General features: G+C 36.2%; 1 protein-coding gene across 1 annotated transcript; it reads left to right on the top strand.

Annotated features, from left to right (window-relative positions):
- Positions 1-2,031: 2,031 nt before the first annotated feature.
- On the top strand, positions 2,032-20,394 carry LOC117120612 (GTP-binding protein Di-Ras2-like). Its single transcript, XM_033265645.1, has 2 exons — positions 2,032-2,340; positions 18,896-20,394. The coding sequence occupies exon 2, from the start codon at positions 19,230-19,232 to the stop codon at positions 19,935-19,937; it is 708 nt and encodes a 235-aa protein (XP_033121536.1). The 5' UTR covers positions 2,032-2,340; positions 18,896-19,229; the 3' UTR covers positions 19,938-20,394.
- Positions 20,395-27,304: the final 6,910 nt, after the last annotated feature.

The following is a 27,304-nucleotide window of genomic DNA, read 5'->3' as shown; positions in this document are numbered from 1 at the left end:
AGTTCAAAAATTTTTATACAGACGACTGAGCTTTGGGGCTTTTTTCATGCATTAAATGGAGAAGATTTCGTTATAATCGGTGGCGATGACGATGTTGAAGTCACCGTCTGCGGCGACGGACATGACGATAATGATAATATTATAGTTGTTTTTATGTAGTTCAAACATGAGACGATCGCTAGTGTTGTCACAATGATGGTGAACCCGGAACCGTGACGAATTGTGTTCGCAATATTTACCGATATCAAATGTCAGAAGTTTAGGCTAAATTAAAGCAATTATTTTTACGATCCGTTGGTACACAATTTATAATTAAAGATTAAAATTTGCGAAGAACAGCTGACGTCGTAGTTGCGTGCATTTGATTATAATATATGAGTTAAATATACAGTAGTTGTGTCAGTATTTAGAAGCCCAAAACTTTAATTTGGTTCCATTTAGGCCTAATCAAAAGTGTCCAATACAATTACAGGTACCAGTCAGACAATCATCAAACCTATTACACCGCCCTCTAAAATTATCCTTAAATCATTGTAATTTATTTATTTTTATATAACGTGTGATCGAAACAATGTAATATTAAATAAAACTAACGTGCGTTTACGGTATTACCAAACTATCGTACATGTACACATCCAATGACCAGGGTATGTTTTTTTAAGCGCATCAACAGAGGCGTTCATATTTTGCGGTAAATTGATAGGAAAGGCCATAATTAGGTTGTCATGATCAGTACATTAATTCTTTAATTGCAACAGATGTACTGTAATGCTTACTGTAATATGATTTTATTTTCCTTATATATTCGAATTCTCTGTAAATTCTAATATAGCCCTTTACTTAATTATTTAAGTTTGTAGTGGAGAAATACAGTATTTTATTTTGTAGTTTAGGGTGTCTTCTAACTATGGAAGTAATGTCACTGCTTTGTTATTGTATGAGTAGGGGTGGGACTGGGGCCCAGGGACTCGCCCCTTTAGAGCATCATCGTTACCGTACGCCACACGGTCCGGCGCACCAATAGTATCGTGGTCGCATCGCGGATGAGATCGCGTTGGCTTTTGACTCAGACGTACTACCGGCTTTTTGATATAATTATATGCCATCTTCTTCCAAATTCCTCAAAACATCGAGTAAAACGAATTGCTCATGTTGAGAATCACACATATTATTAATCAAAATTCCAAGTGGCAAATATTTCATAGGAGAAAAAACATGCAGATTGATCACAAACGAACAGAATGTTGTTTACTGTAGTTTTTTGTAATGTCTTCTATAAAATATGAAAAACACCCTATAGTAAACGAATAGAATATTTACTGCAGTTTTTTTGGGTTTTTTTTAGTATCTATCTATAAAATATGAAGAAAAAAATTATACCGGTATGTCGCCTAATTATTTATAGAGAAGATGACGGTTGCAGACGGCGTGGTTGATCAAATGTCTAAGTTAAATTCCCAATACAGTAGTTATGTCTTTCTACATCGCCTACTACGAACTTCTGTTTCAATTACTTCACATACATTGGTCATCAATGCTGCTAGCTCTCGTTTACACATTATTTTAGAGCAATGCAACATTGTGTCGGCAAAGTATATTGTTATATGATTTCCGGTTTCTTTGATGTCGCGTACAATTTCTATGTTTTTATGCATCTTCATGTCTTTTTACAATTTCCGTTCTTTGAAGTTTTTTCCCCGTTTTAGATATTTCCATTAATATCTATATACAGGCCTATAGACAATTTTATTTTTTTAACGCTAATAATACTAGATAACATTTTCCTTGGTAATAAGTGGAGTTTGTAAGGAGATGTGTGTATCTGAATTCCGTAATAATCACAAACGCAAATTAGCCTTGTGTTTGCCTCTTTTTTTTTTGATGTAATACCATTTCACTCAATAAAAAAATGTTTCTTTTTAACTCACGATGCAATGCATGGTTTCCATTACACGCCACCTATGCTCACAGTTACTATAGCGAATTAAAGACTTAACTCAGCTCTGTGCGGTTATAAAGTCCAACGCGCTATTCAAGCTCAGAGATTGTCGCTACATCGTGCTGGTAAGAAGTTCGTCATTCTGTTGAACTGGTGCGCGTTTTGCTCACGGCGTACAGCACTGCAAATGAATCTAAAAAAGAAGGTTTCATAAACAATCATGCATTGATCAACACTCCTTCACTGGATGTTTGTGCGACACATGTTGTTTTCTATAACTCAAGGTGTACGGATTTACACATGATTTTGATGTTTTAGTTGAATTACGTAGTTATTATTCGGCATTCGCATCATTTCAGTGCAGCTCTACTCTGGAATTAAAGAAAGCCGGTAATTCGGTGGTAAGTCTGGATAAACGATTTAGAAAAGTTAATCATTACTGTGTTTAGCGGATTGTGCAGAGATCAATCGCTATAGACGAAATTTGTTATAGATTGTGTAGTTTTGTAGATACAGCTGGTATCAAAGAATTATCAATGGAGTTCTGTTAAATTTAACGCAGCAATATTGAACTAGCTTTTTTCCATGCTATTCATTATTGCATTGCACTGTGCGGGCATTAGGCCTATCACCCGAGGCTTGCAATGCAATGCAATCCGAAACTGCGATCCCTCTGCGCCCCCTTTTTGAAAACAAATGTCATATATTGATCTGCCCGATGGGTAGTGATTAAAAAAATACATTGTGTTTTAGCCAACCTGATAAAATTCGAAAACGTTATGAATGTTTTGGTTAGGTTGACGTCAGAAAATAACGGAAACGACGTTGCAGCGAAGTTACCACTATTTAGCAGAAATTACCTTGGGTCTGCGTTGTATGTGGTTCCACAAAAATCGATTTTACTAGCAAACTCTAACATCATTAGAACGTTATTTTAACTTGAAATTGTTAGCTGAGGAAAACGTTGATAGGCCTACACCTGAACTAAAAAAAAAAACACGTGTTGAAATTAAGATGTAACTTGTCCAACACCTGTTTCTTAATGAACGGTTAGTTTTTCATTTGTTAATTATACTTACCTAGCCTTATCTAAATTAACCTGTGGCTGGGTAAACCATGCGCAATTTCATTCCGATTTTTGAATGAAAAATACAGGCCTACATAGTGAGCTAAACGGCCCATGATAAAACAAAATATAAAACCGGTATATGTTGAGATGTTTTAATAATATATCGCGTATACCTGTGTTTCATGAAAATAATAGAAAGTTATTTTTGAACGATTTCTTCTAAAGTAAAACAAGTAGGCCATATATATGCTTTTTTTTTTTTTTTTTTTTTTTTTTGGTGTAAACAGTTTCGCAAACTACCAGTTAGCATCGTCAGTTCGATTGTGGCAAAAAAAAGTAAGCATACTGCGGGTTATACTTAAACGAAAATTCAAAATTAACTTAAAACCGATTAAATGTTATTAACATCGAGATGTATAGTGTGAGGGGGCGTATCATCGTATCGAATGATTGAAAAACAAACGTATGATAAACACTATCAAATTAAAACGGTTTGATTTTGATCATTAATTATGTATGAAAATGATAATAGAGAATATACTCGTTTTGAATTTTAAAATATACTTACGCAATTTGGAAACGATCCCTGCGGGAAGAAACGATGCTGGGCACAACTAGATCAACACATCGTTGAAAACAATCCGCAAACGTATCCGTTCCCTAGGGGTATCTTCTATTTGTCTCGTGTTACATAATATCAATATGTCGTTGATTACACCAGGTACCGTACTGTGAAATAGCCAATTCGTAATAATCGGTCTTGGACACGTGACTATCTTGTTTTGTTTTTTTGGGTTTTTTTCTTCTTCTTTTAGCCTGCCACTTCCAGGTCGCTAACAGTTATCTCTAAATGTCGTTTTATACTATATATCCTTTTCATCCAACTGTGATTAACTCGTAAATTACAACAACCTGAATAAATCGAGTGCTACTATATAAAAGCCTAGCGCACGCTGCATGCAAGCCGACGAATTCGTTCGCGCTTTCCGAGCGTTTATCAGGCGGCACAGCGCTAGTCCTTAGTCCGATTGCCGCCATATAGCGGATTGTGGTTGAAAACGTTGCGTCGTGGATATTGAATTCGATATTGCTTTGGTCTGTCGACACCGATACAGTGTACGAATACTTTCCGTCGTCGCGTTTCGTTCTCATTTAATCGGAAATTGCGTTGCGCTATTGACGCCAAAACAGTGTGCGTTAACGTTCCGTCGTGTCGCAGTCTGATTGAGTCCAAAATCACGTTGCGCTATTGGCGCCGACATAGTGCCGACACCCCGTAACTGCAATGAAAACGCTGTAGCAACTAAGTAGCGATTTTATGGAAACCACGCTTTACTACGAAAATCCTTATTCATCACCTGCTGGCAATTTTTTTTTTTTTAGTCTGTGCTTGAATTTGATAAATTATTTGATTTTTTTTTTTTATTTAGCAATTCTCGATTTCACAACGGCGTGTTTTATAAAGTAGGCCTATTTTGTAATTTATTATCGATATGCTTAGCTAGCTTTTTGTTGGAGTATTTGTGCATAAATAATTCTCTTCTTTGGAAGCTTAATGTGACCGTCCGGGTTTCCAAAATAATAATCTTGTCGTCTTTCAGCGATAAACTTGGAATTCCGTCTTTTTAAGATACCGTACACTATTTCGGAAATCCATCTTTCCGAGATAATTATCTTGGAAATCACTTCCGTACTCTTCAATTCAAGGTAATTTTCAGAATTTCCGATGAAAATGTCATTTAAAAGTACTATTAGCAAGTATTAACTTAGTGATAAAGACTATTATACGTTTATTTTAACAGTTTTCAATTAGAAAACGAAGAGATTAATTTTATTGTAAAATTTGCAACGGAAAGGGAGGGGCCGGGCATATGAACAAGGCCTATATCTGCGCAGCAATTTCAAAACTGCGCGCAAATCCAAACAAATTGTGCAAAATTAGTGTATATATATCATAATTATATTTATGTAACATAATTGTGACAAGTGCCATGTAGATGATTTGTGGGATGCATGAACTTTAAAAAAAGAACTCGGATATTACGATTTAATTTTCATAATTTCTTCCTATCCTATGTTCCTTTCTGAGCACTGTTATTATTTATCTGTTTGTAGGCCTATATATAATATTAGGATATATGCTATATATGCATCAGTTTGTAGAGTTAGGCCTCTCAACTTCAGTTTGATTCTAACCTATATTTCTACGAAAAAGATAAATGTTCCCGTATTCATGTATGCACATCCAGGCCTGAAGATAACGGACCCCGTGAGGCAACTAACCACAGAAGTCCCTTCCTAATTTCACGCCACGGTTATTCTGATATTAATCAAGAAAAACTATTAACGTCCGCTCCTGTATTATATATACAAGGCCTCGCGAATATTTATGTAACATAATTGTGACACGTGCCAAGTAGATGATTTGTGAGATGCATTAAAAGAGGACTTTAAAAAAAAAGAACTCGGAATAATTACGATCGAATTCTATCGCAATTTTCATTTTTTTTTTATCGGTGAACGTGTTAGGTTTACCACTTTACATAGTCATTGAGTCTCTGTACACAGAAGGAACTTTTCGTTGAAGGGCTATGCTTGTTACAATTGTAACTTCATATGTTCCTATTTGAGCACTGCTATCATTTATCTATTTGTTTACGGGGCTGCGCTGCAAGCCTATTCAATATCAATTATTATTTATATTATGAAATAATATTTTATAAAATTATTAACATTAACATTAAATATTATTATTGTTATATAAATGTATTAATGATTAAAAGAAGATTCTTTAGAGGTTTTGAATTCCTTCTTGACAATTTAAAAATATCTAAAATCATTATTATAACGAAACTATTGGAAAAATATGTTATGCTATTCAACAACCAGCCGTAAGCCATTGCTTGAATGGAACCCTACGTTGTAGTCTCTAGGATGATTTGGACATTTACGTTCAATGCTGTTTTGTCATGTTGTAATTTATACATATATGTATAAAAAACTTTCCCAAAACAGTACCGTATCAGGCGTGACGAACCGGCGCCATAATGATGCCTGCCGAGTCCCTAACGAACTTGGGTGCTCTTCTCCACAATGTCACGGATTTTAGACACTACTTCTAGTGGTAAATTCACAGCTTATACATATTCATGACAAGCTTATAAATATTTCATGTTCGACATTGCTTTATCCTGATTAACTTTGTCGGTGGCTGCCCAGGCTTCGAATATTAATAAAACATCGTTTAAGTGATTGCTATCGTATTTAAATTTAGCAGACGAATTAGTTAACGCGTGAACGTAATTTACTTATTATGGTGACACGGTTAAAGTAGCCGTCACGTCCTATTCGTTTGATAGGTGCCCGTATACCTGATCTACAACTAGGTTCACCACGTACGGTACTAGAGACGTTCTCTTTTTATCTTGTGAAAAGTTGAGCTGCGTTTGGTCAAGATCCAATGCGCATGCTTGGTCTCTGTCTCACATTATGATTGTGGTGATTGGTTGTAGTAAGCGCTGTTGCTTAATAGTAACGCGTCCTGAATTACTAGTGCAACAAGCTTAACGCTATGCAAACGGACGAAAGCTACGTTTACACCAATCTCGGACTCTGGGCCGGAATCTTGGCTTGTGTTAAAGTACATACGTGCGTGATCAATGATTATGGATACGTTATACTTTCACCTGTTTTATAATTCTCTGGTGAAATTGTTTATAATATTTTACTATAGCGTTGGCGATGTTGGATTTGAATTTCCGCCTATCTTTAAACCCTGCACATACGATTCCATGGAACTGAACGTGGCGAGGCGCGACTCACTCAGATTAGTTGTCCCCAGCAATCAGACGGCGTCGTCAAGGGGTCACAGAGTGCAGAGATGGATTCATCGGCCGATGATCTTACGACCGTTGGCCGACACAAAGAGAGCTCCGTCTGGGGCCCACACTTTGTCGGTTGACGAATTCGTCTGCGCTCTGTGTGAGCACTTCCCCGTTTAATGACAAATACGATACCCGTCGCGGGCTGTCTGGGCAGAATATCGTCACGTCGCGATCTCATATAGAATTGCGTCTGCTGCTTGAGCAGTGATACATTGCGTAAGCCGACGAATTCGGCCACGATTTTGTTCCGCTTGATTGCTCGACTCGCTCTATTACTATTTTGTGTTATTTTGAAAACGATCTATCGCGTGCGCTTTGTAGCGTTGCAGAATAATGGTCGGCCGAAGCAGTGTGCATTTCAATATCTTGTGATGAAGCGAAGAAGGAGCGGTTTATTATGTTAATTTTTTTTAGATGTAGGGATATATAGTAGGCTATAAATGCTCAAAACAGTGCTTGAATAGGATGTTATAATCGTATCAAGCAAAGCCCTTCCAACGTTTTGTTGAATGGCTATGCTTGATACGATTATAACATCTTGTTCCTATTCAAGTATCCCATGTTTATATTGTGTTTACGGTGCTACGCAGGTAACATAATTTAAATATATATACATAGGCCTATATAAAGTCTGTCTCTTATACACATCTAGATGTGTATAAGAGACAGATATATATATATATATATACTCGATGCCGTACAGCGAGCATTTTAGCAGTTATGCTGATCACGCATTAAATCAATCACATCTCGCGAGCTGAATTTCATTATTGCCTTCTACATTGCACTTGCTTCAATATCCAGTAATATCCCAACAGATTACATGCTTGTATCTCTTATAGCTATAAAATATATATATTATAATTATTCGATATAGCTTACAACAGGTTAGAGAAGCCAGACACTGATGTGGAGAACGTTAATGCAATGTAGTAAGACTTGAGCGCAACTGAAGCCTCAATGCGCCGAAAGCCGGGAATTCACTGCGTCGCCGACGGATCCACCTCCGCTCTCCCTGTGTGCGCTCCGCGCTCGACGACCCGACGGCGCCTGTTGATTGTCGATGGCAGTCTCAATAGATCGCCAAGTCTCAATACACCTAAAGTCGGGCACTCACTGCGTGGTACGACAGTCGTACGAGTCGCCCGATGATTCCAACTCCTGTACATGTGTGCGCTCGACGACTCGACACCGTCTCTTGATTGTCGGTGGGAGTCTCAATGGATCGTCATTATAAACTATCCGTTGTGCGCGCGTCGTGGCGTTGCGTTCCTCATAGAATCGCGTCGGCCGACGACCGTCGGGCTCAGTGGGTGCCCGGCTTAAAGGGAAAATAAAGTTGTGATGAGAAGAGATCGAAAATAAAATAAGAAATTTCTAAAAATGTTAAAGCCAGACTCAGAAGGAAAAAAAGGTCGATATGTTGTATAATTGATTTTTCTCGACACAGAAGAAGTTGACGGATTTTTTTTTTTATTATTTATAAGTAGACCTACCCCATCTGCCACCAGATTCAGTCCTTACTTTAGGCAAAACTAAATAACCTGCAGACAAGATCTGTGGCGTGAAGTTTATAGGGAAGATTGGGAATTATTTAGCCTACCTAATGGCGTATCTGCATAAAGGCAAACAGCTACGCTCAAGATAGTCATAATTACTTCATATCACCACATTTTGCCAGAGCACCCACCGCTTCACATTATCAAACCACTTAAATTAGCCTTCGCCCCCATGTTAGGATAACGCCGCTGGATATTATTATACCTCGAATCGATTAAAATTTATATTATAGCAGGTTGTTTTTTTAGAGTCCATGATAAAAAATATTTATCTTTAAAAATATTTCGCCCCCATGTTAATATTCTTTGATAACGCCACTGGCTGTTATTACCAAGAATCGATTACTCTTTATGTATTTCGCTGGTTGTTTTTTAGAACCCAGTGTAAAAGACTTTTTTTCCTTTAAAATATTTCGGTCATTGAACCTTTCAAAAGAAAATCGACAAATTATATTTTTACGAGTGTGAACTTAAAGCTTATGTAATCGCCGTAAGGCAATAAAATCCAAATTGAGGAAATCGTTAAACCAAGAGTGACATTCTACGACGGCACTTTTTAAAATTGAGATCCATCGAGCACGACAAACTGTTATTAATAAACCTCTGGCATTTAAAAATCTATTTTACTTGCAAATTCAAGCTGTTTGTGTTTGCAAGTCAAAGAACTAGTTATTGGTAAATGAACTTAATGTCGACCACTTGTTTTGTCGCAGAGGTTTGCTGTTTTTCCATGTAACGATAACCAATTGTATATAAAAAGCCATTCTATATAGTTTTGGTTACTGGATATTGGATAAACATTGAGCTTATTTGCGGCGTTTCAGTGCAATTTCGTTCTGTAAAATCTCGTTAGAATTGCTGTTTTTGTTCTTTTGAATGTTATCTCATTTGTCCACTAACTTACTACACAAACTTTGAACTGGTTCTCAAACAGATTTTTTGTTCAATGACGACTGCGGTCTGCACAAAGAAAGGCGCTATATAAATATATGAAAATAATTGACTGAATCTTGCACTTTAAACAAACATAATTTTATCTATCAAGGTAGTTTTATGCATATTCTTTTGTTATTGCCGTTGGTACAGGTTTACTGTATTTTATGAACATATAAGTCTTTTGTATTTACAAACGAGTCTTTACATATTCATATCTGTAGCGATGAACCGTACGCGATAAAAATCCGTCTTCATGTTTTCGTGTGATGCTTCAGAGGGCGCTACTAAATTCCTGAGATCATTTCACTCCATGAGTTGAAAGATTCTACAAAGAAAGACGCTATATAAATATATGAATACGAATGACGGAATTTTGGACACTTAAACAAACATAATTTTATCTATCGCGGTAGTTTTATGTATATTCTTTTGTTATAGTCGTTGGTACAGGTTTACTTTATTTTATGAATATATTAAGTCTTTTGTATGTGTCGAATTAATTATTTACAAACGAGTCTGTTTATTTATTCATAATATCTGTAAAAATAAAAATCCGTCTTCAGTTTATTGTGATGCTTCGGAGGGCGCTATTAAATTCCAGATACCACGAGATCATTTCTCTTCATGGAGTTGAAATAAGCATAATAGCTCTATGTTTCTCTCTCAAAGGCGCAATAATAATATTGTTAACAGTGGTGCATAACAACTAAAGCAGCCTGTCTATAATACCAAATGAGTTAAATTTTAAGGAAAAAATGCATAACTATAAGACATAATATTAGTCCAGAGGGCGCTATTTATACTTCTCGGGCAGAGAGCCAACTAGAAATATAGGCCTAGGCATATTGGCTCTGTTCTCGGTCACGCCCTAAAATATTATTACATGATTCAAGGTTTCTATTTAATCTGTGGAGAATTCATTGATTTGAATACAATACGCTCAGACAAAAGGCTGCGGAGCACTTCATTTCGTTAAGTGATTTTGGTGCAGACGATTGTGTCGGTATCAAATTAATCTTGAAACACTTCCATTATTTAAGGTTATCGCGGGAACTTATCTGCCACTGTCTTGAGCTAAAAGGATTGCCAAGCTGTAAATGACAGCCATCTGTCATTAAGTATCGTTGAAATTTCTGTTCAAAATTATGAGTGTCACAGCAGATAAATGAAGTAAATTTCTGATTGGTTTAACGCAACAGCCAATGTCATCGATTATTGTTATTATACAATGGAAATGAAGAAATGGAAGCTGAGTCGCGACAAGTGGCACGAGAGCTAACCTTCAAATAAAGATTGTTCTATTGATGAGGATTTCTATACCGTAGGCCTACGTTTTCTCCTGCATACTTAATTCGTCTATAAAAAAAAACAATCATAAACGCCATTTTCGATGTCAAAATAAGATATGTCACTGGCATCTCCATTCCAGTCGCTGAAATTTAATACAGTCGATAATTTCGTTTTTTCCTATTATTCCCTGGTCTTCCAAAGTTATGAAGTTACCTTAAAATCCAGAAGATCGTGTGGCAATGATTTCACTTTAAAATTCTTCTAATGCTTTTTATTCACTCTAGTATAATGATATCAAATTGTATATTGTTATAAATGGAGCTGAATCCTTAGTGTTTCCCTGAGCTCAATGTCATAATGATGGCTATGATTTTTGGGCTACTTTTAATTATTTTGATGTTGCTTTGACCTCAGAACAATGTGGTGTCTTGTAAACTTTAAACTCAAAAAATATTTTTAAATTTTGCTTGGCTAGGATGATATTGTGTTTAACTTCTGAAATCTTTTGGGTTGCTGGACGCTCGCGTATTCCTGGCACTATTCTGATTGGTCAGTTGTTAAGTTTGATTGACTTTCGGGAAAGGTCCATTGTCTGAATACCAACCTCAGGTAGTTAATCTTTTCAATAATAATTAGTCTTTCAGAAAGAAGTGAAACCAGAAAAAAAAAACAACAATTACTAAAAGAGCATCGGCGCTTAGTTATATTAGCGAAGTTAACAAATTATCGACCTACTAACGGTGTTAACAGATGTCTATGTGAACGTTTATGCTGATTTAATTTGTCTATGTGAATTAATGAACGACTTGCTAAAATACTGACAACACAAACTGGCACGTTCTGCGAAAATAATGTCTCGTTTCCCACCGATTGCGTTGTTCCAGAAACGTGCGTCGTTACGGCTTCTGCCTTGCCTAGATAGCTTTACTTTCATCGATCAAAAAATTACCCGCATCGAATCATCTTCAGCTGCCCTTTTATCACGATTCCAGATGATAAGAATAGCGGCAGTATGCAATTAGTAAAATAATTATAATCTTAATGAGTTAAATCTACACTTAAGTGGCTCACTTGAAAATGATGGCTTTAATCAAAACGATAGCTAAATACGTTAATGCATAATGTATTTTTTGACACATTGAAAAACTGGGACTGTTATGATTAGATGATGGTAATTGGTCCTATCTTTGAACGTTTCTATGAGGGAAAAGCGGTGCAGATTTCCTCGAGGGCTGCAGCCAACTGAGTAATGCATGCGGAACGTGTACCACAGCGTATACACTCCTGTAAACCGCCAAAATTAATAAACTTTCAAATATTACTCTTTGATAACTACCGTCTAACTGAATATATAAACATTACGTTAGAAAAATCTAGGTACGATCACACACCTCATTACAGCCTATTGATATTTTAATTTTTAATAATGTAAGACTACGGTTTCAGGCTTTGGCTACTTGTTAGTCAATTTGATTAAATAGAGTATACCTGAATGTGATATTTTGAGCTTCATCATCGTGCTCTACACTGTCCCAGTAGGTCTACTTAGTATTTATTGTGAAAAGAGCAACCTATTTTTGATTTTACCTAATATGAAATGAGATAAATTTCATTGTCCAATGTGACACTTACAATTTAGGGTTTTTGGTAGTAAAAAGTCAATTATTAAAGTTATGCAGTATAAAATACACTTTAAAGACAGAATAGGCCTATAAATAAATATCAAGCAATCACTAGATATACATGTGTATATGTCGGGAGCACCCTGTTACATGATAAGCAAAAAGCAATGTATTTTCAATACCATCATATAATATATATAAATCATCAATCAAGAATTTTTTACAACTGCCTTTCATCCATTTCGATCCAACCAGTGGCGGCGCCAGGATTTCTCCGACGGGGGTTGCCAAGGTGCCCGACCGGTTGGGGAGGGGGGTGCTGATGTCCCAGACAAGAAAAAAGTGGGCGTGGTCGAGCGTCCCTAAAAAATATAACAATTTAGGGGGTTCAAATGCTTATTTAATCGATTTTAGAGTGATTTTTTTTTCTTACCGACGAATTGTGGTTTTTCTCCCCGACGGGTGGGGGGGGGGTTGGCCGTAGTAAATTAGTATCTTTTTCTAGTTGATGTCAAGCATGGCCTTCCTCTTTTAAGTTGACCATGTGCAGGTTGCCAGAACAATATCCTGGATGATATCTTCTGTAACAATAACATGAGAATTTTAGTAATCTGCGTTTTGTAAGTGTTTAAGTAATTGGTGGTATATCGATAGTTGCTCATTAGTAACAAGTTCTTCAAAATTAATATTGAGAATGTGTTTTAGCAGTCGTGTGTAGCAACCACATAGACTATGGTTAAGTTTCTGAGACTCCTCTAATTCGAGACCAATTTAAAAAAAACCAAATTACAATCTTCTTCAATCAAAGTTAACCCCCTAATTGGAGGCCAAACACCGAAACCAAGCCGACTTTTTCAGGTCTCAAAGTTGGGTCTCAAAGTTGTAAATGATAAAATAATGAAACACCCGTTAATATACCGAGATGGTAATTCGCCTTGAGTATGCAACTTGTTTATAATGAGGAACGTGAAAGTATGGATATTTTTTATTAAATTTAATATTTATGCATTTTGTTATTAGTCATTATAATATCAAACTATTGTTCGTGGCGTGTTAATGTAACTTAGATCTTTATCAAATATACTGTAACGTAGATGCTTCTGGCAGTGATAGTAGTTTGTAAGACGTGTGCGGCAATAAAGAGTCCATAATAAAGACGCATACAATTATTTAAAAATCAATATTATCTTTACGAGAACCATTAATTCTAGTTTAGAAACACATATTATAGAGGTAATCACTGAAATAGCACACTGTACGAAATAATTGGAACAATGATTAAGAGATCCACTGTTGAACACAATAGTGTTCCAGTTTGGAAAATAGCGTATTGTGAGCTAATGTCATAATATATATTTTTAAGCTAGCGTTATTTTTTTTATGCCTTCAGAATGGAAACACCCTTGTCTAGCCATCTTGTTATTGATACAATGCGTAGACACATATGCGCATCTATGCACTATAGTGACTGACGGACTGTATTATACTCGCCACTACGACGTCATCCTGTGAAATGACGTCTAACTTATCAAAATTTCATCCGATGGTTTGAAAAAAAATTAACCAGCAACTATATGTTAAAATATTACACACTAGTGATCATAGATGATAACAAACTTATTCTACTTATCAGTTGAAAGGCAATAAGTTACTTTATAGACAAGGAAAACAATTCAAAATTTTTTGCTCACCACAGTTTAACGTTTTGTTTAGAAAAACTCAATCTTCACTCTCAATGTTTGTTGTTCTGAGCAAACTAAGATAATATTTTGAATAGATGTTTGATGTAAAATATCTTTCGCTTTGCGTGAATCCTCTTTAAACAAGTAACTGTAGCTCGGTGGTTATTAGTATAAAATTTATGATTCTTCAGTGCAGTGATGACGATGAGCATGTTATCTTCCTTTAATCCCCAGCGTGCTCACGAGGGAGAGCTCCAGCTTATTGTATATTAGTAATGTCTTTTATTCTATCTCGTAGACGGCAACAAAGACCACTACATTAATACCGGTAAAATATGAACTGTTAAAGACTAACTTTACAGATAAACTTGGTATTAGAATCTCGTAAGGGTTATGTGCATAGAGCCAGTACGCAGTAATTACTGCAGCATTTGCAGCTAAGTCGAGGCATAGATTTTTGATTTAACCGTATTTCAATAAAATAGGAATGTTTACAGGAGAGATATACGAGAAAACTCAAGCTCAACATGCTGATGAATATTGACAAATTTTGATGGTGGTAGTGGTGGTGGTGGAGGTAGTAGTGGTGGTAGTATTGGTGATGATAAAGATGAAGACGATGTTGAAGACGAAGATGATGATGAGTAGTAGCACCAGTAGTAGCAGTATTTCTAGTAGCCTCAGCATTTATAGTAGTAGTAGTAGTAGTAGTAGTGGTGGTAGCAGTAGCAGTAGCAGCAGCAGCAGCAGCAGTAGTAGCAGCTATAGCAACAGCTGCAATAGTAGCAGCAGCAGCAGAACTAGTAGGAGCAGCGTTAACTATAGTAGTAGTAGTAGCAGCAGCAATAGAAGTAAAAGTGTTTTTTATTGGTATGTCACCACGGATAGGTCTACATAGATATAAATTTCATAAACTCCATACTGACCATACATTATTTCAAGGACTTTTAACTGTTTCGCATATCAAGTATTTCTTTAGAAGTTACCGCCATCACTCATAATGATGGAATCAACGTATGTCATTTACAATGTCAACTTTTGAAAACCATACGTATTTTTCAATTACCGCTGAAATGATTAAGCATTATAATTCTTCGGTTCCAACTCCCTGCGACGCAACATCAAAGCGACATACCTGGATACCATGAGATACCTGGACAAGTCGACCCTGGACGACCCTGGGAAAAATATTATTATCAAGCAAGACCTACTCGAAGATCTTTTTCAAGAAAACCATCGGTCGAGGCTTAAGCTCCTGTTGCATTGTGGGATTGTTATAGTCATTTTTGTAGCAAATTAATCCAAGTGAATCATTTTATTGTGATGAATTCGAGTGATATAATTCCGGAGAGTATTTGTGTTGAGTGTTGGTGCAGAAAAACAATACCTGATGGTTTCCTCAATCAACTATTTAATTAGTTTTTAAAATAAAGCGTAATTGTTACTACCGCACCACGATACCATATTATTTTGACACAATTCCTATATTAGATTTTACATATATCGTTTGTTTATATTTTCTTGCAGTAAATATTTAATTATCTAGTACTGTAGTAATCATCGTAACTATTATTACAAGGTGAAAATTAATGTGCAGGAGGCGATAGCATGGTTCCAATTATTTTTGATGAATATACAGGTGTAAACCTTAAGCCACGTATTTACTCTTGTGAGCGCTAAACGACGCGGCGTCTTCTGCTGATTTTCGGTGGCAATCTAAAGAGTGGTTTCCATAAAATCGCTACACTGTCGCTACAGTGTTTTCAGCGCAATCGTTAAGCTTTTTTTCCATAAAATCCCTACACGCTATCGCCGACAGCTTTCGGTAATACTGATAGGTCGGTCGAATCAGGGGCCTTCCGATTGCATCGGGTTTGCTACGCAGTACAACTATTGCACTAAAAACGCTGCAGTGACAGCAGTGTAGCGATTTTAAGGAAACCAGGTTTTATATTGCGTAACAGTACCCGATCCAATCGGGAAGGCTCCCCGATTCGACCGACCAATCAGCATCACCGAAAGCTGTCGTCGATTGCGTGTAGCAATTATATGTAAACCAAGTTTAAACGGATCGTCATTAAAAACATGATCCGTCGAGCGCGCGTTGCGGTGTTTCGTTCTCCAGAGAGTCGTTTTGGCTGAGACCGCCGGGAGCAGTGAATGGCCAGATATAAATTTAATGTAGAAGTAGATAAATATTAAAATCATAAGACACGCAGTAGTTATAATACAGTATTAACAATGAATGGTTAAATACTTTATCTTAATGTAATACAATAAGAATTCAGAATGTGCTATTGCAAGATAAAGATAATAGGCCTATCCCTATCCATAAAATTATTAAAATCATCATCATCATCGTCATAATCATTATCATCATTATCGTAACCATTATCATCAGTATCATTATTATTATTATTATTATTATTATTATTATTATTATTATTATTATTATTATTATTATTATTATTATTATCATTATTATTATCATTATTATTATTATTATTTATCATTATTTCATTATTATTAATATTTTTATTATTTTTATTATTATTATTATTATTATTATTATTATTATTATTATTATTAAATGCTGGAGTGCTTAACTCTGCCTTTTGTCCGAATATTGAAAATGCAGGGTCTTTGTGGACGATGCCATTATTTTTATTCAAATTGACTATAACGAAAAGATATTCTAATATCATTGTAAGCCTACCTTTCTATTAATGACTAATGTATACATATATTATTGTATATTCCATTTTTTAAATATTTTGTCTCAATGCAATATTGAAACTAATCCTCGCAGGTATCGCATCGCTCTGTTAATATTTCTTTATCGTAATATATAATTCTACTACGTGCTTGAACGTTGTCAATAAAAAGTGATTTTCTCTGCGAACTAGTAAATTATATTGAACGCTGGCAAGGCCTTTTTCGTTTTTATTTAAAACGGGTATTAGTTGAAATGCGAAGAATTTACGGCAAACTCGGCCAGTGCCTCTGAAGCCGTAAGCCTGTTCGCACGAGTAACTGAAATATAGCAAAATCTGTCATTCCATGCTTGTGATTTTTACGGGAAATACTAAAGTCAGTTGTGAATATGTAAATGCAAATGCTGCTAGGCTCAACAGCTCGACTCGTACCTTTATTGATTAACTTTAATTTTGCATTAATTATTCGATATTTATATTTATTTTAATTGAATGATATTAGCGATGAGCATATATAGCTATGAACAAATATCGCTTTAACACTTCGTGGTTTGACGTATAATTCTTTGTCCATAATTTTGGATGTACGTTAATCGGTTTTGGTTCTTTGTAAAACATGCTGAGCGTATCATCATACGATTGGCTCATTGACACACCCACACTATCACACAACTAGTGATTTGACGCAAACGCAAAACCGCGGCTGTATGGTTATGATCACACCTGAGATACACCAGGCGTAACTAAAACCCGACGTATCTTAAACCGGGCGTATCATGCATAATCGTCGAAACCCCCAGACTAGATACGCCATGTGTAACTAACGCCGGATTCACGTTAATCCTTAGCGTAACTGCGTGAATTATTGACTCATGACTGTCGTTAACTCAATGACGCACGCTAGAGGCGGTTAGTTCGATTATCGTATCTCAGTGACTGTGTATTATTACTGGCACTTGCGTTACCTAGCGTAACCCATTGAGTCTGAACATGCCTGTGGCTGGCGTAGGCGTATACAGCTTTTGCGTAACGCGTCTAAATTTATTAAGTGTGAATCAGTCTTTATATAGGGCCTGTGCTTACTATACAATACACGCATGATGAATTTAATTCAATGCATTTTACTAGTTCAATACATACACGTAAAACAAAAACTGGGTTTAAAAAAATAAGTTGACCCAATTTAACGAATAAAATAATAAATCATTAAAACATTTAGAAAAAATTACTACGTGAATTAACGATGCCATGAATACCCCCGATAGATATGTACTATTTATATATATTTCGATGAGAAATCTGTATCAGAAAGACAGTAATGACATTTCTGTCATACTTCCTTTGTTTAGGTAATACATTATTATATTTTGTTAGTACAATATGAATAATTATGAATCTATGATCGTCTGATTAAAGTTTGAAGGTATCATTTTTCAGTGGAAGTGACTTTTTGGGACCAAATTGCATTAAAAATTGTAATTTAATCACCTGATTTAATTGAAATTTAATACCTACAGCATAGGAATTATTATTCATTGTAAGAAATAATTTGTTTCATTATACTTTGGGTTGACTTAATGTCCTATTACATCATATAGACAAAATGAGTTTTGTGGTACGCCAGGTCAATTTGGAATATTTTGACAATAATAGGCTTTCAATGTTTCTGATTTAGTTTAGTATGTATATTTCATGGTAACAATGTTTTAGAGGCACATTTTGTAAAATCGATAGGAAACCCAACACAAAATGTATCGGTTGGTTATCGATCTTTAGAGGCGATTTTCTCTAAAGTATGTTTTTTTTTTAAATTTGGAAAATGGTCTTACTCTAGCTGTATTTAACATAGGAACCTGATTCAAAAACCAAAATAAAGGTTATATAGTCATCTACTTAAATATATCAATAATTCATTTTTCATTTTATTGTACCGCAATACTCATTTTGTCACGACAGCTCTCCATATGATGTAACAGGAAATGAAGTCGACGCAAAGTATAATGAACAAATTATTTCTTATAAATAAATAACAATTCCACTGCGGTAGGCCTATACTATACTTTCGATAAACATCGTGATCAATTTAAACGAGCGAAAACATAATAGTACTTTCATGACTAAAATTAACCGTCGAGGTGATGCTTCGATTAATAATTAACAATGCATTGTTACTCTCAATATTCTCTCTTTTATCTCACAGCTTTAATATCACCATGAACACGTGATCTCGCCAAAGAAAATCTCCACCTCAGTCGTGTTCCACCTGCCTTTGCTCCACTGCCAGGGATGGGAGCCAATCAAAGCCTTCGACAGATAATAAGAGGAATGTTCAGTATGGCATCAACTGGATAAAATAAGAAACGATAGAATTGTATTGTGAACGAGTAATTATTATAGCAGTTGGCAGTTTTGCATGTAAAACTAACAAAATAAAGTAGAACGATCGTATAGACAATACGATTGCATTGTGTATTACGAGATATTGTTAGAAATACGGTAATAATCACATCCATTGTTCTACGGAGGATTGAATCATGTCAGATTCCGACGAGCGGTACCGGGTTGTTGTCCTCGGAGCTGGGAGAGTTGGAAAAAGCTCTATAATTTCACAATTTCTAGAAAAGAAATTTGAATCGAAGTACAAGGAAACTGTCGAGGACCTGCACTGTAGGGAATACACAGTAAACGGCCACAATATCAAAGTCGATATTCTTGACACGTCCGGGGCGATGGCGTTCCCGGCCATGAGACGATTATCTATATCAACTGCGCATGCGTTTCTTCTTGTATATGCTATCGATGATCGGCGATCTTTTGAGGAGGTTCGTAAGATTTACGAGCAGATTCGAGAGCAACGATCCAACTACGATCAGATACCAGTTGTGGTTGTCGGCAATAAGTTGGACATAGCGATTGGCCGTCGCGTTGACGAGGGAGAGGTGAACGATATAACAATAAATGAAAACTGGCATTGTGCACATTTAGAGGTATCGGCAAAAGAGAACCAAAGTATTCTGGACATCTTTCAAAAGCTTCTTGAGCTTGCTAAAATTCCAGCTGCCCGAGAATTGAGCCCAGTACTCAAGAGGCGGATGAGTGAGTATGGATACAAATCGAAACACCGGGATGGCAAATTCAGGGTTTCTGATAAAGATATGGCGCGCAGTCGCAGTTTGATTCGACGCAGCAGTAGACCAAAGATGAAACATAACGGTGAACCATCCGATTGCGTTATCTCTTAGCCAATACAGATAGAATGATATTGAATAATAATTTTTATTTAAAAATGTATTATGCTTTTTTGTTGGACGAGCCTAAAGGCTGATTCTTTGATGTACGTGACCCGAAGCTTGTTTGTGACGTATACTTGCTTGGTTTCACGGTGAAAATTGTACTTTTAAATTTTGATATGGATATCTAACCAGTAAGTTGGTGACTGTGGTATAAATAGAATACAATTCTGCCTTTCACGTGCGTCGTTAAATCCACTGTAAAAAGAAACAGTAATGGTGATTTTAAAACTCAAGCATAACTATGTTTACAAAGACAATAATTAACGTGGCTTCACGTAATCTTCAACAATTAGTATTTTAATGGAAAATTATTAATGTTTTTCTTTGGTATAATGTCTCTGTTTTCTGTAAGAAACCTTCATTGTTATTTACGGAATTAAAGTGCAAAAATTAACGAGAAAACTTATATTTGATTTAATTCAGAAATCATTTTTGCTTGCGCTTCGAAACAATTTAGGAAAGGTACAAGTTCTGATACAGCAGTGCTTTACTGAAGCCGAGCGGTTAAGGCAGGGGCAAGTAACCTACAGCCATAATATCGGTGCTGTTTCGAACGCCACGCTCGCCTATGGCTCTGGAGGTGAAGCACGTCTTCTCGGATAAGGACTATAAACCGTAGGCCCAGTGTACACAATGACTCATGTGCACTATAAAGAACCCAGTACATCTTTCGAGACGAGTAGGGGGTTACCCCAGTGTAATGGTTTATCTCAAGCCCCTGTCGTCATCCAGATGGTGCAGAACAGGCGTTATGAGTATCTACATAGATTTAGATAACTACCCAGTATGATGAGCAATAATTATTTATCAGTAGGTCTACCATACATTTTATTTTTGACAATAGCTAGATAGATTTTCCTACGTAATTATTAGAGCTGGTAAATGCACGTATTTGTGGAAGAAATCTTGTTGATTCTCGAACTATGTTGTTTTGTACCAATACTTATGTCGAGCATGCTCGGACTAAATTATTTTTTCATTTAAGTTAGGCCTATGGCAGTCCACTTGGTAGTTCTACAATCTATAAAAGAGTGACCAAACAGTATGTTTTTGTTTCCAAAACACAAAAGCACGAGAATATTTTCTACCATGAATAATATTTTCTGCAGTGTTCCTATGGGACGGCACTGTTACACTCTACAGAGTAAAAACTTCCATGAGTTTTGGCTCTCTAGAGTGAAGACAACTGGTGTATTGACTGGAAATGGCTGAAAGAAAGCTACACAGGGCACGTGATCCTAAGAAAAATTATCCAAAATGCAGACCATAGATTTTTGAAAGCCTGTGACTAATAGAAAAAACTAAAATGCAGACCATAGATTATTGGAAGCCTGTGACTAATAGAAAAAAACAAAACAAGCATGACAATCCAAACAGAAGAGAAAGATATTCACCATTGCCGGTTTCAGACATCACGCACTGTGAGAAAGTTTTTAGTGTCGCCTTAGGTCACCGAAGAATTATAGCATGGTTCTATCTACCATCTGGCCAAGGGCATACAACTTCAGGCCAATGTAAGCAGGCTTACATTGGGAATCAGAAATAACTAAGAAAGTAAAGACTCGTTTTTTATTGCATGGCTAACCTAGTTCATCTTTTTCGGAAGTGTCAACACATTCAAAATCAACTGGTCGTCATGTGGATTTGCCACAGATTGACATCTTGGATAGAAAACCTCGTTACTTTGACAGGGGTTTGAAAGAGGCAAGTACATTCGAATGACAAACCAACTGTCAACCGAGAAAAGGGTTGACACAAGCTACCAACAAATCTACGATCTGCTTTTTGTTCGTAAAATCAGGTGTTCTGAATTGGTGTCGCGTTCTTATTCAGTATGCTGGGGAACACCAACCATAGTGAACAGCCGTAAATTTAATGGTAAGAAATATTATATTCTGTTGTGTTTTATTTATTTATTTATTTTTACGCCGAAGACCAAGGATTTCCTAGGAATGAACTAGTCACTATTCAAAGTGGCATATTCCTTCTTAAGGCAAACATAAACACAATATTCTCTACATAAACTAAGTGTCATTATGTGGTTTAGGGAGTGATGTTTTTTGGTCTTGAGAAAAAATCCTGTTACCGTGATAGAAATTGAACCCAGGGCCCTGGGTTAAGAACAAAACGTTAACATTTTGTATTAGGCCTAACATAACAAACAGAGTCAGACTTGCCGTTCGAGAATGGTCGGTAGACTTTTGGATTTGACAACCGTCTCTTGGCAAAACAATTGTAGTTATAAAAGTAACAACACAATTTTCAACTGCAGGTATATAGCCTAGTAGAATTATGGCTGATTTAATTGACAGCCATTTTCTCATGTTTAAGATTATTAAGTTGGCTTTTGACCACATTCTTTTTAATAAATTAATGTTTAACAAAACTGTAATATGTACACATCTCCTCCTAGCTGGCACCAATATTTGATTAGTCTTTGCGGTCTTCCTTCTTTAGACCTAGGTACTAGGTTAGATCATTACCGGTGAATTCTTCAAGGTTTCTCTGACAGCTAAAGCTGATTTCCTGCCAAGAGTCTGTGTGTAGACAGATTGGCAATATTGGTCGCGGCAGTAAATCGTAATTGATAAGTCTGTGATAGAAAGCAATCAAAGAGTTTTTTGAAATTATCATCTTTTTAAATATCCTCCAGAGATTCGTGCTAAGGTTTTCTTGTCCAATTTAAATCTTAGAAGTTTATTCAATTTGTTTTGGTAGGGCTATAATTTGTCTTCCTTCCCTGATGTAACATGATTCGTAAATAGTTATGTTCCTTTTTATGAAACTGGTGTTGTTTAGCTCGTTTAATTATGGGTGAACATTATGTAGCCCGTGCTTTTTCCATTTCAAAATTAATTTTGACTATGTGGGAGATATCCATCAATTTTATCCTCTGTCTAGTGGAATAACACTTAACTTAGTAGCATTTCAGTTTCGAAAAGCATTGTGTTACCGAATAACAGCGTTGAGCATTTCTGCAAACTGAGTGTTTCTATTTAAAAACTTGGAACGGTGTCTTATACAACATCAGATTATTGTTGTGGTGGTTTTGAAATGGTGTACCATAGTTTAATTTTTATCGCAGTTTTTTTTTTTTTTTTTTTTTTTTTTTTTTTTTTTTTTTCGTTTTTTTTTTTTTTTTTTTTTTTTTTTTTTTTTTTTTTTTTTGCTTTACTGTAAATGCAAAAGTCGACCAACTGGGCCAATCTGGTGGCTTTGTTTGAATCCGAATTCGATTGGATGCAATTAATATCATAATTAAGGCACTAGTACCCGAAGTAAGTCAGAAAGCATGGAAGAATTCTTTTGAAATGACAATACAGGATCTCCAAAACATATTTTTAAGCAAGTCATGATACTTACTTATGTGGTGGCTTGTCCAACCAGGATTTGGCCTATTACGGATCTACATCATTGTCTGTTCTCTGCTGATATTAATGATACATTTGAATATATAATAATACTGCTGATTTGATACTGTGTGACAATAATGCATAGGCCTATAATTCAGCTGAGGCATGACGTATAAACACTAAAAATTGTTTTCGCCCTATTTCATATTGAAAATGACCATTAACTTGTTCGGGCATGTTAATTAGCTAATGGCTTATGGATTATAATTCTAGTTCATGAAATATTACTCATAGTTAAACCACTGATTTGAGTGTCTACTCGTACATGCAAACATAGTTGCTTTAAATTGTCTCGCACAAAATAGCCAGTGACTTCTCCGTTGCCTGGGTTCGTTACTATCACGCGGCATGTTACTCATGTGTTAATTGCACTTTAGATGAGAGAAATACCAATATCTTTTCTGGTATTCATGGAGACGAAGTGTATGTGAATAAAATCACTTATTGGATCATTAATGTAACCATATCACCAGCAGTCGTTGAAGGCTTTGAAGTAGTTTCATGGAGTGCCGACTAGAGAGTACGGTACCGACTTGTTCATCCATTTACAATCATTTGTCTTTGCAGGATCATGTGCGTTCACATTCGAAGCATTTACTGGTGACGTCACGTTGAGTACACACTACGTTTGACTAGCTTTGACTGTTACTTTGCTATTAGTAGTTTTTTAATTGCTTTTAGCAATTTACATACTCGACGGATGACAGTGATACCCGAATGAAACTGGCTGTTTTAATTTCAGCTGTTTTGATTGGCAGGCTTTAGGAACTTGTAAAACGCTCCATGTACTACCATACATATCATAAATATTAGTGCATTATCAGCTAATAAAAGTATACACTATATAGTAATGTTAACGAAACAATCCTTCTGTAAAAACAGTTGCAGAAGTCATTTTTATCTATATTCTCGTTTGCACATGAATAATGCGAAACAAATCGCATACCTTACCGATATATATACTGTCTCTTATACACATCTAGATGTGTATAAGAGACAGTATATATACTGTAATATATATATATGCTTATTTTCCCATTGGCATCGTTATCATGAAATTTAGTATGAATTTAATGTTCGTGTGTAAAGTACGTAAAGTGTAATTATGCACGCATCATTTTGTCAGTTTGTCCCTCGTGTGACGCCACTATCGCCGTTAATGATCCAACTGCCAACGCGCGCACGTTCGACCATGAATTCTCAATATGAGATCAACGAAAGTAGGCTATACTACATAAATCAGAGATCACTTACTGCACTTAAGTGGGATTCAGTAGATTGGAGAAGAAATCGAGGCGGTGCACATAAACATGATTTGATACACCGACGATAATACCTCAGGCTAGGATACGGAGACAAGTAAAAACATGATTATATTGTTATCGTAACTATAGTATAATTTTGTTATTAATACCAACGGGGAAAAACATTGTCTTAATATAGATAATAACCTAGTCAACACAAAACATTGTTACATCGTTCGCACGTCATAATAATAAATAATAGATGTATTTATATAGCGCAAATAAACGAGGTCTCTGTGCGCTCTACAAAATTTAAGATGACGAAAACAGCGTTAGCACCGTTATTTAGTTTGAAATGCAGGTTTCCCTTCCATTTCCCATTCCATTCATTAGAGGGAGATCTGTTTATACAAAAGAAAATCCTGTTAGAACACCAAACGGTCACGTTAACGTCATCAAGTAAATATAACGTAACTAAATACCAGCATATTAGCGGAATCGATTTCATTGGTCAAAAGAAGAAATTACCGGAGCCTAGCCAGCCACCGTCAGATGGTGTGTGCGACTAAATTTGTCTTTTTTTTTTTTTTTTTTCGTTTTTTTTTTTGTTCTTGATTTTTTTTTTTTTTTTTTTAATTTTTATGTCGCACCTGGATCCGCCACTGAGAGTCTGATTACATTTTCCTAATGAGAACACTGAGAAAAATGGGAAAGGCTTAACTTTTCTTAGGCTCAGTTCACACTGTCAAATTTTGTGACAAATTTGTGTAATAGGCCTATGCCCATATATGGTCATGATGATGTCATATTACGTCCTGGCACATCACATTTATTTGTCACATAAAATGTTGTAAATGTGGACAGAACTTTAAAATGCTATATCGCAGTGACAACTAAAGCCGGGCACGCACTGCGTCACGCGACGGTCATGTGACCGTCGGACGACTATTCCAACTCTGCTTTCTGTGAGCGTTAAACGGGCGCGACGTCGTCTGCTGCTGATTGTCTGCAGCAGTCTGAACGAATCGTCATCAAAAACGATCCGTTGCGCGCGCTTCCTGGCGTTGTGTTCTTTGTAGGATCACAGTGAGTGCCCGGCTTAAGTGTTGATCCCACATGACGCAGTTGTGGCTGATAAACTGATAGGCCTATAATTCAAAGGTCTAGTTTCAGCAACCCATCCCCCCTCCCCACCCCCTAAATCCGTCCCTGAACCAACCCTGTGCTATTATACACAGGATTCTGTGATTGGTGAAATGATTGTGGGCATAGCACTCCAGAGCCCCACAACATCCTACCGGTATCGATCCAAGCAGATATAATGTATGTATTATTTCATTCAAATTCAACAGACTCGCCATCTTCAGGCGGGAAGCGATGCTTTACACAATAGATCCTGTATAGATTAAGTATTTTTATGATGAGTTGGCAGTTATTTTTAGCAAGAATCTTAAACACTAAGCTACCATCTAAACTCACCAATTACACTATAGAACGATGCTCTATAAAGTCATGAGTTCAGTTATTTTTAGTCATGAGAGAGAAAAAAAATTGTCTCATGGGATTTTGAACCCATGACCATAGGTTTCGAAGGCAGGTGTCAATCTGTTGCTGCATTCTGTAACATATAACTAGACTGATGCCTATTAAAATAATGCAAATACAATTAAAGAGTAATATTAATTTGAGTCCCAAATACTACTGATTTCGAAGAATTATTTAATCGAACTGAAAATAAGATTCCTGCAGTAAGTGCGAGCACCCACTGCACCTGACCGACGGTTGTCGGCCATCGCGTTTCTATTGAGAACGCAACGCCACGACGTGCGCGCAACGGATCGTTTTTGATGACGTTCCGTTCAGACTGTTACCGACAAACAGGAGGTGGTGGCGTTACGTCGTCTAGCGCTCACGATGAGCAGAATTGGATTCGTAGTACGACGGTACCATCGCACGACGCAGTAAGTGCCCGGCTGATGATTTGTTATGCGAGGTCATTGAATGCTGAACGAAACACAAACATTCTTTTTAGAATATCTTGCTTTATTTTTAAATGGAGCAAAGTACAGCACAGTAATATCAATCAAATAAATACTAATAGAGATGATTTGAAGGTAGACAAGTGCATGCAGTGTATGTAGTTTTGTTATGCATTGGTTATTGATTGAATACGTTGCCTTGAACAGAGAACATTACGTCGTGTTTTCTTTTCGATAATCTTGCTTTCCTGAAATATGCAAAACAAGATCCAGGCACGGAGATTGCTTCCGTAAGTGAGCTTATTCACAATTTAAGAAATATCTCCATTAAAATACATAGTATCCATAGGCAAATGAAATCGATAATCTACATGAGGAGAAAAAGCTATGCTGAAAGTGAAAGTTATTGGTTTTATGTTTTAATATTTAGACCAAAATATATTTCCCTGTAGTGTGATAAGAGCTTAGGAATTCATTAAATGTAGTCGCTGGTAACGACAGACGGTACACATAGAATCGCCGAGCTGATATTTGTAATGTACTCAGATATTTCTGGCACTCGTGTTTTTATGTTAGGTCTATGACATCATTAGTATCATCCTTATCCCCACGATGATCACCACAATGATCATTACCACCACCACCATCATCATCATCATCATCATCATCATCATCATCAC

This window comes from Anneissia japonica, unplaced genomic scaffold (assembly GCF_011630105.1).
Source record: "Anneissia japonica isolate Jap-2015-1 unplaced genomic scaffold, ASM1163010v1 scaffold3474_len973312_cov172, whole genome shotgun sequence".
Classification (NCBI taxonomy): domain Eukaryota; kingdom Metazoa; phylum Echinodermata; class Crinoidea; order Comatulida; family Comatulidae; genus Anneissia; species Anneissia japonica.
This window is presented reverse-complemented; position numbering and strand designations above follow the sequence as displayed.